This window comes from Vombatus ursinus, unplaced genomic scaffold (genome assembly GCF_900497805.2).
Source record: "Vombatus ursinus unplaced genomic scaffold, bare-nosed wombat genome assembly UNPS02003292.1, whole genome shotgun sequence".
Lineage (NCBI taxonomy): Eukaryota > Metazoa > Chordata > Mammalia > Diprotodontia > Vombatidae > Vombatus > Vombatus ursinus.
Window position 1 is genome coordinate 11112854 of NW_020943070.1, and position 13450 is coordinate 11126303.

General features: G+C 44.1%; 2 protein-coding genes across 4 annotated transcripts in view; one reads left to right on the forward strand and one right to left on the reverse strand.

The window, feature by feature from the left end:
- Positions 1–1433, forward strand: part of APPL2 (adaptor protein, phosphotyrosine interacting with PH domain and leucine zipper 2) — an 82862-nt gene extending 81429 nt beyond the window's left edge. The window contains exon 21 of one of the 2 annotated variants that reach the window (XM_027873027.1): positions 207–1433. In XM_027873027.1, the coding sequence (XP_027728828.1) occupies positions 207–341 (135 nt within the window). In that variant the 3' untranslated portion in view covers positions 342–1433. The remainder of the gene's footprint in view (positions 1–206) is intronic. The other variant, XM_027873017.1, reaches the window with a different exon arrangement.
- Positions 1434–2845: 1412 nt separating this feature from the next.
- The window catches only part of WASHC4 (WASH complex subunit 4), a 58277-nt gene continuing 47672 nt past the window's right edge, over positions 2846–13450 (reverse strand). The window contains exons 29-34 of one of the 2 annotated variants that reach the window (XM_027874441.1): positions 12474–12621; positions 10435–10531; positions 9627–9823; positions 9345–9444; positions 5782–5886; positions 2846–3521 (exon numbers count right to left, since the gene is read on the reverse strand). In XM_027874441.1, coding sequence (XP_027730242.1) covers positions 5810–5886; positions 9345–9444; positions 9627–9823; positions 10435–10531; positions 12474–12621 — 619 coding nt within the window. In that variant the 3' untranslated portion in view covers positions 2846–3521; positions 5782–5809. Of the gene's footprint in view, positions 5887–9344; positions 9445–9626; positions 9824–10434; positions 10532–12473; positions 12622–13450 lie in introns of both variants that reach the window. The other variant, XM_027874435.1, reaches the window with a different exon arrangement.

Sequence of the window (13450 nt, forward strand, 5' to 3'; positions counted from 1 at the left end):
GGAGTTGTCTGCATAGATCACTGGACTTATGGTGGCTGATGCTGGGGTACACCCCCCAGTTAGGTAGACACTCCAGAATGGACCTCAGAGGCCATCTGGTCCAGTCTCCTCGTTTTGCTGAGGTCTAGAGAGGTTAAGTGATAAGCACACCCCTCTTCTCCTGTGCACCCTGCCTTGTTATGTGTTTTCTTCACCCCTCGCTGTAGGACCCAGAAGCACTGGCTCAGCTCATGCTCTCCATGCCATTGACCAGCAATGGGAAGTTTGTGTTACTCAATGACCAGCCAGACAGTGAAGATGGAAACCCAAACGAAAGTAAAGGAGCTGAGTCTGAAGCATAAGCTCATTTCTGCTGGTGGGGAAGACACTGGGGAGCCCTCTTGACAGGGTTCTCGGTGTTTCTCGCTGCTGGCCAGTTTCTGAATTCTGACAATCACGGGCAGAATGTTTCATCCCAGCCTTGGTACCATAAGACCGAGAAGGGACAACTGTAAGGAACAGTTGATGATGTCTCATTTCTGCTAAGGTTAAAATATTTTAGGTACCTTATAGCAAAATCCTTTTCCTTGTTTGCATCATTTAGTTCTGAATGAAGGTTGAGGGAAAAAAAATGCACTGTTCGCTTTTTTAAATGAAGTCAACTCTGTCCCCTCGGTTCCTAGTGTCCTTTCTAAGTGTGGCAGTAGCCTAGATTTACAGTTTGATAAACACTAAATGTTTCCTATTAATATAATCTATTTTTGTACTTCACCTAATAAGCTTCAAGTGCCTCTCATTCTTACATGACCATTCTGTAAAGAAACACATTTACAGGGCCGCCATCCTTGGACTCCTGGACTTGAGAGTTTTGTCCTGCAGGTGGGCAGAATGCACAGTTTAGCTGCCTGAGATGTAGGGTCAAGCCTGGCTTCGGACGGCCATCCTACACATGGATCATGCAATAAAAACTTCAGCACAAGAAGACGTACGATTTTGCAATGAAACGAAATGCAACCAGCACCCAGACGCCCTGGAACGAGTGGCAGGCCTTTTTCCGTGATGATTCATGTGCTGCTCCCCAGATCCTCATTTCTGCTGAGCCAGACCTGTCCCAGGGAAGGGACCAATTGTTTCTAAAGTGGACTGAGCCACAACCAGGAAAGGCTGGAATTCAAAGCCCAGTTTACCCACCCTCCCCAGCCCCATGCACCAACTTAATATCCTTCCTACTGATACCCTAACCAGATCTTTTGATGGAGCCAAGCATCTTCCTCAGTTGGATTTCTAGTCTGCCTCTGGGCCCTGTAATCCTCCCCCTTCCATGAAATAAGCAGACAGAAATGATGATCTTGAACTGGTGTGGCTGACAGTGACAGAGTCTGACAATTCACAGCTGTCTTTGTTATTGAATTAGTCTAGCAATAAATGCTAGAAAATAAAAAAAGTCTGCATCATTCTGCTTCTTCTCATTATTTGCTAACAGTTCGTCTTGGATTCTACAGCTTGTTTCCTAAAAAAAGAAAACGTCAAAGTCTCGAGTTCCCGTTAGACTTTCATTCTGCCTTAGACTGATGAGGGAAAGGTGCTTAACCATAAATTGATGTTTGATTGTAGTAAAAAAAAAAAAAAAAAATGCCTCAGCTTTAGAATGCCGTCTTCACACAAAACATTTAATTCAAACTGACCCAATCACCGATAGCCTAGATGAAAGGCATGTCTGTAATGGACAACTCCCTCAGTCTCTCACAATACATTTATTCCCTAAGCAGGGGTGGGGAACCGGAGGACGTAGAGGGCCACATGTAGCTTCCAGACCGTAAGTTCCCCACCTCTGCTAGGGTTATCACCTTGAGTCAGTCAAGCAGCATTTATTAATCGCCTACTACATGCCAGGCACTATCCCAAGGGCTGCAGATACAAAGGCAAAACCCAGGCCCTGTTCTCAAGAAATTCAGTCTAATGGTGCAAAAAGCATGTAAACAAATATGTACAAAGATACACCAGGTGGCCCAATGGATAGAATGCTGGGCCTGGAATCAGGACGACTTGAATTGGTGAGGAATGAGCCATGGAAGTCTTAGAGTGGGGTTGAAGGGTGAGTTTCTTCACCGTTCTCTTAAAATAAACTGAAAATTTCCCTTAAGAGGGCCCAAGTTAATAAATTCGGGCGGGGGGGGGAAAGGCCCAAGTTAAGGTTAAAAGGGAAGAGTTCTTCCTGCCACCCATACATGGCTGAGCCAATTACAAAGGACTTATTCTCATGCGTGGCCGTATGCTCAAACCAATCCTAAGTCAAGACACTGTACTGCCTTTGTTTTTCATGTTTTCAATGACTTCCTATTGTTCGGGTAAACCATGGCAGAATTAACCCTGGAGGGATATAAACGAATGCCTATTTCTTCCTAAGATAATAGAGTTGGCACAGATTCTTCTGTTGTATCTCGGTTTAATCAATATCTTATCTATACATATTAATTGAGCAACAAGCAGTTTGGTAGCAACGTCTAAACGGACTCAGAATTTTGGTTTATCTTAGAAGGGAACGGAAGCAAGTACCTGCCCCACAGGTGCAGAGGACAGTCCACAGACACAACTGTCCTAAATGAAAAGAAGTGATAACAACAACAAAAAAAAAAAATAGCCCCAAACAGGAAATAATCCCAAAGCATTTTTTCGAAGTAAATCTGCTTCTCCAAGTCAGTGATTCACTCATCATGGACATTAATTTCCATTTATTGAATACATACCAACTATGCGGCTAAAAGTCTGCCAAGAAAGTCTGGGCACAAAAAGCTTCTAAGGCACGATCAGATGCTGAATGTACAAAAACTTAAGACAAAAAAACCAACCCCACAAAACCGCCCAGTGTTGGTTCAACATGACTTTATTTTTGTGGTCTGTGAGACAAGCATTTGTTTTTTATAAACCAAATCCCAACTGGACACAGCTGTTGTCATCAAGCCCCGCTCAGTGCCCGGCAGGCCCCCTTAACCTCTGGTGACATTTCCATCCATCTTCCTGAGGTCCACACTTCCATCTGGAGTCTCTGGAGATATCCAACACCCTAATGGAACGTTCCCCTCATTTGAAATTTCTTTGAATAAAATTGTAGAACCGAACCCGCTACATGACAAGGAAGACCATCTTGTCTGGGGGGCTTTTCAGGGTGGGGGGCAATGTGAAATAGGCAGACTTCCTACCATCTGCCAATGCAGCCACAGCTATCAGAGGAGAGGAAATACTGCCGGCAAAGTGACGTGGTCAGTACCTGAGCGCATGCACCAAAGGTCCTGTCACCTTGCTTTTCTGGCATTTCCCTCTGGAAGAAGGAAGAGCTAACTTCGTGGTCTCATCACACTGCTCTTCTCCACCCCGGCCTCTCCATCACGCTGAACCGTCTCTGGGCTGTGCTGCTGCTGGTCAGGCTCGGCTCTTGCTTTCAGGTAGCACCACAATCCCGTCAACATCTCTGACGATGCCAACTGGGTCATTATCACCTCCCATGACTAACGCAATCCAAAAACCCCAGGGGTTCTTTTTCACTTGAAAACAGCAAGCGGTGGAAGAGATGAACTTAGAAATGGTAGCAAGGAAGCTATGAGAACTTCATTAAAAATAAATCAGAAACTTTCTTATAGGACATTTAATTCTGAACATAAAAATTCAGGGGAAGGAAAATCATTAAATTTACTGACATGGTTTAATGTACAGAATGTATTTTGCTCCACAAAGGGGAGGGTGGAGGGGAAGAAGGCTGACAACAGAAATAAGGTTAACAAAATCCTAATTTTTTAACAAATAGAAGAGACAATGTTATACTTGGTCCTTAATTCCTGAGAATTTGATTATCTTTGTTATTAAAGAGCTTACAATGAGTGCTTACATTCATCCCTAAATTATAGTACATTAGAAAAATAGGAAGCTGTGGGAATCAACAAGGAAAGTTATTACTGTCTTAAAAGTCCAACGAACACGAACACACGTCTTCCTGTGGCTCTGCGGCCAAGCTACGGCATCCTCTCACCGGTCTGCTCCCACACGTGGATTCGTTAGCCCTCTACAGACCGGACAAAGCACTGTGAACAGTAATACCCAACCCTTCCCAATGGGAGGTAGCCAGGTAAGAACAGAGGTAAAAGTGTCGGCTTCACCTAGTAACAGGGAAGCCTTCAACTGACAACATGTTTGGTGGCCTCCACTGAAAGGCGGGAGCCCATTCTCCCTCCAATTACAATTAGTTGATATTAGACATCATACGTTGGTTTAAAGTTAGAACAGCAATCCTGTGGGGATTATTGCGAGGCAGTGACTAATTTGGTACAATTAAATGCAAGATCATTTAAGAACATTCAAAAATAAAAAGGCTGAATTATGCAGCGTGCTTTAGGGGCCATTTCTGCGGTTAGGATGAAGCATAAAATCAAGGAGTGAATGCTTTCAGGACATTACCAATCCACAATGCTATAAGGTCATGTTTAAAGAAGAAGCCAAACAATCCCACGTGGTATGCTTCCTTTGACTTTCAAACGAAATATGTTTACTCTGGAAGACCCACAAAGCATGGAAGGACACCACGCATGGCTTCCAAGAGGAGGAAGGCAAAAGACCAACCCTGGAGTAAATGACAGCATTTCTTGAAAGAAATATTAGGACAGGAAAATGCAATAGAAAAACAAGTCATTCCTGGATTTAAATTTGAATTACACTAAAAGTTAAATCCCTTTTTATTCTAAGTAATCTTTTTAATGCATTTTAATATGCTAAGATTGGCCTTTTAGTTGTTAATTGGTAAAACTTGACAAAAATAAAACTAGCAGCCGACCAACAGCCAATGATACTCAAAAGCCTCTGGAAGCTGGATTTCGGTTATTATATCTTATTCTCACAGTGGTTAGTTTTTCTTAGGCCTGCACAGTGCAAATATTATTTCATGAGAATCCACCTGGATTATAACCTGTTAAAAGAAAAGGTATTTCAAAGTTCCCTTGAATTCAGGCTTGATGTAAAAAGAAACCTGAGTGTGAATGTGGGAATAAGCCTTCATCTCCTATTCTGAGAGCTGTCCCACAGTGTCCTCAACCAGTCTCTGAAGAAGTTGGGCCCTCACTTTAATCTTCCTTAATTATGAGTACCAAGAAACAAACTTTCAATATTATCATTTAGTGTAGTGTGGTTTAAGTGTTTTCAGAGCGTGTAAACTGAGTGTACGACTCACAGCAGGCTTCCAGAGCTCCGGTATGTCACTAACGGATGATCCCAAACTGCCTCGAATGGGCGCCCACTGAACAATCCAGGCCGTACTGACGGTTTTATTCAAAGTCTCTTTACAGCGTCATATATGCCTTCAGAATTTGACCATTAATCTCTATATTTAAATAATATTTGCTAGATATGCACAGTATCTTTATTAAATTTTGTTGCCATAATAGCTGAAAATCTTTAACTGATTTAATGCAAATCATGAATCAACAGCCTATCAAAACACAAACTCCCAACATACACTGTGTGGATGCCAAGAGAGCTGCAGCTAGCAGAGCAGGAATTCAGATTTGCATTTCTATAACTTTAAACCATAACCATTCAAAAATAAGCATGTCATTTTGTAGGCTATTGTAGGCCAGAACCAATTTTTGAAAATTCTAAAATGAAAGTCTTTACAATGGACACAGCTGTAAAGCCTGGCCCCCAGAGAAGGCCTGTGACATTACACGTCTGCAGATAGGTTGGCCCGGTCAATAATCCATGTATCTCAAGGTTTCTAAGGTCCAAGCTACAACGGCCGGTGTAAACAATGCTGGTTACCTGATGCTCCCCAAGCCTAGCTTCAGAATCACTTCACCACAGGATCAGTGAGGGCAGAGCTGTTGCTGCTGGGCATGAGGTCTTCAGTGCTTGTTTTATTTTCTTCTAGAAGCATAAGAAGCAAAAATATGCATTACGTTCATTTGCAAAATGAAATAAAAATTAAGGCAAAGATCCTGGAGAAATCGGGTCCTGCTATCTTTCATTTCTACTAAACAAATATTTGACTGCACCTGAATAGCTCTCTCCAAAACATGAGCCTGAAGTAAGAACTGACAAGAGAAAAAGGCCGATCTGACCTGCTCTCCCATCATTTCCATTGGGCTCTTGTGTTCTGGAATGACAAGCTCCACATTGCTATGTGAAGGCGTGACATGAACCAATAGAAATCATCTTGCTTTCCACTGGTACAAGTGAGTAGTTTCTCAGTAGGTGACACTTCAGAGAAACAGGGTCTAAATTTGGCTTTGCCACTAATTAGCTACCTACATGACCCTCTCTGGGCCTCAGTTTCCTCATCTGAAACCTGAAGGGGTGGAACTAGAATAATCAGTGCTTCTCACACTGTGGGTCTCCACCCGTAGAAGTGCTGAAGGAGTCATGAGTGGAAAAAGTTTCGGAAGCTCTGGACTAGATGATCTGAGTTTTTTATGGGCTTTGAATTCTATGATTCCATTGATTCCAAAAAGTATCACTATGGACAGGTCCTGCCTTCCTGAGCAAACTGCTCCACAAATTTGATCCATAAACAGGCAAAGATTTTATTTACTAACCTATGTGGCCACTGCGGCTGCATCCTTGAGCAACCCCTGGTTGGCATGAGACTCCCAAAGAGACCCGGGGTGCAGCACAACCCACACACCAGTGCAGGACACCAGCCAGCACCACATGAACACCAAGGAACAGAAGGGTGCCAGAAATGAACCTCCTGCAGAGTCACCGAGGACTCCATAGCACAAGGGCTAAAGCCAGGGCCCTTCTATTCCCATCTGAGCCTGGCAGAATAGGACTGAATTTCCTGAAATCATCCTGGACGATTCCATCCACCTTTATCACCAATGCGCCAACCTACCCACTAGTTCACTCTCTGGATTGTACTGGGACTATTCTAAATTACTGCATCATGCATTATCCTGGTTACTGGAAGTAAGCAGAAATTGTGTATCCAAAAAAAAAAAGGCATCTTGAAAACACCACTCAAATGCCCATTTACTGATTACTCAGTTCTAACTTCAAAAACATCTCAATGTTCTGAACTAGTAAGAACAGTTACATTTCATTTAACTGGCAACAGTGGGGAACGAGGTATTCCATATAAATGAATTTTCCAGGTAACTAAAGCGTCTTCAAGTGCCAAAAGTTTTTCTTAGCCCACCTTTAGTGAAAAACTTTCTAAAATATATTATCTTTCAGCAAGTTTCTCAGATAAAAGTCTCACTTCCAAGACATCTAAAAAATGATTTAAATTTATAATAATAAGAGCCATTCCCAAGTTGATAAATGGTCTAAGGACATGAACATGCAGTTCTTAAAAAAAAAAAAAAAGTAACCAAAGCTAATCATGATACAATATAAATAAAAAATGCTCAAGGTGCTAGTAATTAGAGAAATACAAATTAAAACAATTCTTACATACCAACAAATGCCAATCAGATTGGCTAACAGGACAGAAAAGGAAGATGGGAAGAAAAAAAAAAACAGAAAAAAAAAAGAAAATGACAAATGTTGGAGGAGATGTGGAAAAATAGGGCCACAAATGCTCTGTCGGTAGAGTAGTAAACTAATCCAATCATCCTGGAGAGCAATTTGGAACTATGCCCCAAGGGTTACAAAACTCTGCATACCCTTTGGCCAGGCAATACCACTACTAGGTCTCTATCCCAAAGAGATCAAAGAAAAGAGGAAAAAGACCCTCATGTATGAAATAATTATAGCAGTTCTCTTTGTGATGGCAAAGAACTGGAAACTTGGGAGGATACCCATCAATTGGGGAATAGATGAACAAGTTGTGGTATATGATTGTGATGGGATACTATTGTGATGTAAGAAATGATAGGGGTTGGAAAAACCTGGGAAGACTTATATGAACAGATGCAAAGTGAAGTGGTCAGAACCCGGAGGACAATTTATACAGTAATAACAATATTGTAAAGATAATGAACTTCAAAAGACTTAATCACTCCGATCAACAAAATAACCAACCACAACTCCAAAAGGCTCATGATAAAACACACACTCCACTTCCAGCAAACTGATGGACTCAAGAGGGCAGACTGAAGGATATTTTCTTTTCTTTTGGACGTGGCTAATGTGGAATCTGTGATGTGACTATATATATTTGTAATGGGTTTTGTTTTTCTTGCCTTGTCAATGTGGGAGGGAACAGGGAGGGTGAGAAACACAATTTGGAGCTAAAAAGGGAAATTGAAAAAAGGAGGAAAACGACCCCTGTATACAAAAATACAATTCTTGTACAGTGGCAAAGATCTGGAAACTAGAGGCTGCCCATTAATTGGGGAATGTCTTAAGAAATGGTGAATGTCATGGAACACTGCTGTGCCATGAAATGATGGAGGACGGTTACATGACAACCTGGTAAGATTTGCATGACGACTTATATGATGCAGAGTGAAGGAGCCAGCCAGGATAACAACTTACAGTGACAACACTGTAAAGACAAAGCACTTGGGAAGATGTAATTACTCCAATTAAGGCAACCACCAACCAAGATTCCAGAACACTGACAAGGAAACCCCTTACCCACCTCCTGACAGAGAGCAGGATGAGACATATATCGTTGGGATATGATCAACTGGGCGATGGAAGGATTTCTTTTGCTAGGCTGCATGTGTGGTATAAGGGTTTCATTTTTCTTTTTTAAAATAGGTTGGAGAGAAAATAAATGCTTATTAATAGAAAAGAAATACAACTTAAAAAACAAAATGTGTTAATCCTTCCTTCCTTGTCTTTCTACCCAGTGTATCACCATGCACGATTTCCTTGATGACTCATTATCACTCATGATGCTATCTTACAACATGGCAGTGCCTTGGGAAGAATAAAAACAAGGTTTCCAAAGTGTTTTCCTAACAAGCCTGTGAGGCAGGTCGGCTCGATATGATTTCACTTTAGAGATGAGCAAACTGTGATAAGTGGGACGCTCCTTTGCCCCAGTGCTTCAGCACCTGCCTCTTAGATTTCTGTCCCCTTTCAACAGCAGGTTTTCAGCTGCATCTCCGCACTTCAGGGTGTTTGCCTGCACCAGTATTCTCCCAGCCCCTTTTTTACTGACTTGCTGATAATTAGCTGTGGTCTGGGACACCTGACGCATAAGCAGGTTACAACTGAGGATAAAAGTTAGCCAGGCTCTGAACAAGGCCTAAAGTTCTCACAGGAAAACGCAAAGCGGCAGTCTGAACTACACTAAGACCCTTTTCATTGACTTCTGGAATCAAGGCTGTTTCCCTAAGGGCTGAAGTTGTCACTCTGCCCCGTAGAGAAGTGAGACATTGTACAACACTGAAGAAATATTCATTAAACTTTCCAAAGCTAAATTTACTAACCTTCTTTCTCTTTCTTTTCCTGGTTTTCTTCAGCTGCAGTCTTGTCTGCTCTAAAGAAAATTCTTGCACTACTCAGTGAGAAATAGAGTAATTCAAATTCCTAAACAAAAATAACGGAGAACATTTAAAACAACTTCTTATTTTTAAGATCTAACCGATCAGATACAGAAACTTGATCAAGAAATGCACTCCCCTCTGGTGAGATTGTAGCCTGAGGGTTCCCAGGGTCGATTCCTCCACTCCCAGAGCGTCCGAGGATCCATCTCGCGACCCAGTCCTTACCTGTAAATAGACATCGAGGCGCTTCTGGGTCAGGCTCATCGTCTGCAGCAGTTTCTCATCCTGGCTGGCTGACTGCACGTTCTGCTGCTTGGCCACGGCCCTCATCTCCTTGAGGTACTTCTCTCTGGCGGACTGGAACCAGTGAAGCGAATCAAACTCCTGGTACTGATCCAGGAGCTTGAGAATATAAGCCACACCTGCAGCCACGAACAAAGATAAATGACAATAAATTTGGGCGTGGAGGTTACTCTGTTAGTCTTCATTCTCATCACAAAACTAAGTCATTTAGAATGAGTCCCCTTTAAATTCCATTTCAAAGCTCAGCTGAAGGGCACACATTCAATCCCATCTTCTTCATTTCTCCAAAGAGGAAAAATGCTACAAACTATATTTCAAGATCTCAAAGGAGGCATTGCCAAAGCAAAACAAAATACAAAAAGCCATTAATTTCCCAACACACCAGGCAGCAGTCGGCAAGGTGATGGGGGGCAGAGGGGGGCTTTGCCTCCTCGGGGCAAGGCAATCATGGAGGCCAGCCACACAAGAGCACCCGGAAAACTACCCTGCAAACCCAGACTGAATGGGCACAGGTATCAGAAATACTACAGGCACATTAACAAGAGGGGTGAATGATGCCCACAAGTCCGGCCAAGAAGATAATATTGTTAAGAAGGAAACATACAGCCAATACTATTTACCAACAGCAACATACAAAGAGCCAAGGGCTCCATTTTCCAGGAAATTTTTCCAACGATCTACGGCACTGTACACATAAAACTAGTGGAAAACGCAATCCAGTCAGACTTACCCATGGCAAAGCCATCATCCGTAAAAGCTGCTCCCATTTTATTCTTTTTATTCAATTTCTCCTTGCAGCTAATGGAATGCTCTACAAAATTGAGGGTCTGAAATGGAAAGAGGTGATGATTGGGAAGAGTAGGTCCTGGCCAGACAAACAGCAGGTTGAGGCATAACCTCTACGTACATTCACATAAGCTTCCTTTGCTCTGAAAGGTTTTCTTCACATAACTACATCCACGTGGTTGCCTGGGAGTGATGTGGCTCTGGACTCCGGTGTCTCCATCACTGGATCTACTTCCTCCCTCTGTGTTTCCAATGCAGTCAGCGTCCCTTGGCCCTCTTCTCTCCGCATGCCCCCCCAAAGCCGTCAATCACTCTACGTCACAGCTTCCTTCAAACACCAACCTTCTGGCCAGCCCTGACCTCTCTCCTGAGCCCCAGTGTCCCATTTCTAAATGCCTCTCCCTGTTCCCATCTGGACGACGGGCTCCTCCTTCAAAATCGACATGTCACGGCTTCCCCATAAAACTGCCTCCCTCTACTCCACCTTCCCTCGTTCAAGTCACTGAGATTCAACAGCCTGTCTGTCTCGTTTCTCCATCAGCCCTGTAACCAATTGGTCATAATGTCCTTTTTCTCTTCAGAGTCTCTGGCAAATGAGCCCTTCCCCTTCCTTCTCACCGCTGTCACGTTATGCCCAGCTCACTATAATCATCTTTAATGGCCCCTCTCACCCCCAGAGGGAGGAGATGGTCTCCATCCATTCCGTCAATGACCTAGAACAGCGCTTCCACTACGCCACACTCCTGATTCAGAACCCTCCCCCACCATCGACAGGATCACCAAGACTCCCTGCTCTCTAACAAGCCTCAAGTCGAACCAAACTAGTTCACCTGTGGTCTTCTACACGGTGAACAAACCTCCTGCTTCCTTCTCTTCCCGTCTCCCTCCTTCAATTGGCCATCGCCTGCCAAACTCGCGGTTTCCAGCTCCAATCTCATCTACTGACAGGCTTGAGTCTTCCTCACTTGAACACCCACGATAATTACTCCCTGTAGGATTAATCTGCCACGAACCATGACATTGCCACATCTTCTCTACCGTCACTTGGAAGAGTTCATGCGATTCTGTTATTTGAATTGCCAGGTACCTACATCTTGTGGCCCAACTACAACTGCTCTGAAGGCACAGTGCCTCGTGCTCCATCGACGTGTGTGGGCTGGACTGAGCGCACGCTACGCCTCCTTCATTGTCTGGACTCGAATAATAGCTATACTTTACATCTTCTTCACCTTACCATGCCCCGGAAAAACCCTCAGTAGATGAATAGTTGTAACCTTTTACAAGGACCTGACTTTCAATGGGGAAAACAAATCCCAAACCTAGAGGCAGTCGCACTGGTATTGAAATACATCTGATTCACTTCCATTTTATCCCTAGCACGTCCTCAGGTTGAAAAAGAATACTCGTAGGGTATGCGTTAGAATAGGATCGAGCATTAAACATTTAGTTAGGATGTCAGGACATTCTACTGAACATTCCCCTTCCTAGATGCTGATGGAAACTTTCTCAAGGTTTGACAATTAGAATCTGTCATTATTAAGTAATTATTAACTAAATGTCCTTATTAATCTAAAATTAGAAAAATCAGGCCACCAATTCTGCCTGAATAAGAAAATAACTGGAGAGAGTGTGATGAACTAATCTAGTTTAGTTCTAACAACAGCAGGCTGCCGAGCAGCCTCTTCACAACAGACGTGCCGAGTTGCAAACAGCCGGCTAGGAACACTGCAGAGCAGAGGCAGGGAAGGCAGGAATCATCCAAAACGTCTCCAACAATAACAAGCCATCGCTATTGCGTGTAAAATATCTCATACAATATTATCTCATGACCAAACGCGAGTGCTGAGATTCGCACAGAATGCCTGGCACACAGTAGGCGCTCACAAGCTTCTTCCCTTCCCTTGCCTTCCCCTCCAGGCTGCAAAGGGCCTCCCGGCACATCAATAATCAAACCCACTGGGATCACAGGCTGGAGGTACTGACCAAGGGAGGGACGATGATGTGGAAATTTCGAAGGTGCATATTCTTGGGACTCCGGAATTCAGGAGCAAAAACATCCACGAGCATTTTGAAATACTCTGTGCCTTCCGCAGAATTCCGTGTGTGATCACTGAGGACTGAGTCCAGCTGCCTGAAGAAAGAAGAAAGAGTGTGAGGGGTGGAGGGGAAAGACTGAAAAACCACACAGCTGGTTCCTGTCCCCTGCTGAGGAAACAGAGATGTTAACCGACTTCCGCCATCATCATTGCTCAAGGGCCCAGGGAGCTGCAGGAGGGCTTTCAACCTGTGGAAGGCGCTCAGGAAAGCTGAACCACGTTCTGTACAAGAAGGGGCAAGAGGCTACGCAGCTCCAAGACCAAGAGTCAAGCCACCAGGCCGCTGACCAGGGAAGACCACTCCCTGAACCCCAGGGCCATCCTAATGACCCAGCCTCTCTGGCTGCTCGTTTACTTACTCCCCCAATGCAATGGTCATGGTGGGGAAGTCAGAACACTCCCTGTTCCCCACTCTCCCGCTGCCACTATCCCTCAGTCACCTCTTCTCCCGTGAGGGTCATTCATTCCAAATTCACCTTCCAATCAGGATTCTGGTGGCCGAAGCCCGAAGACATTTCCCGTCCTCTCCTCCTCAATGAGTCCAGTCCCTGGCTCATGGTCTTCCTCCCCATTTCAACCCCTGGCCACATCCATGATGACACTCCCTCAAACCCCCCAACTTCCCAGTTCCTCAGACCCCACCTTAGTTACACAGAGTGACAGACTGGATCTTGCCATCGCCCCCAAATGTTCACTTCAGTGATGAAGGACTCAAATTCCATCATTCTGTCTCTGCCTCCGCCTTATGATCCCTAACCCTCTTCAGCCTGCCTGTGACTGTACTCCTTCAAGCCCTTCACCCCTCAGTCCTGGACCAGGCTGTCCCCTCGGCACCGGCCTCTTCCCCCCCCCCCACTGACCCCA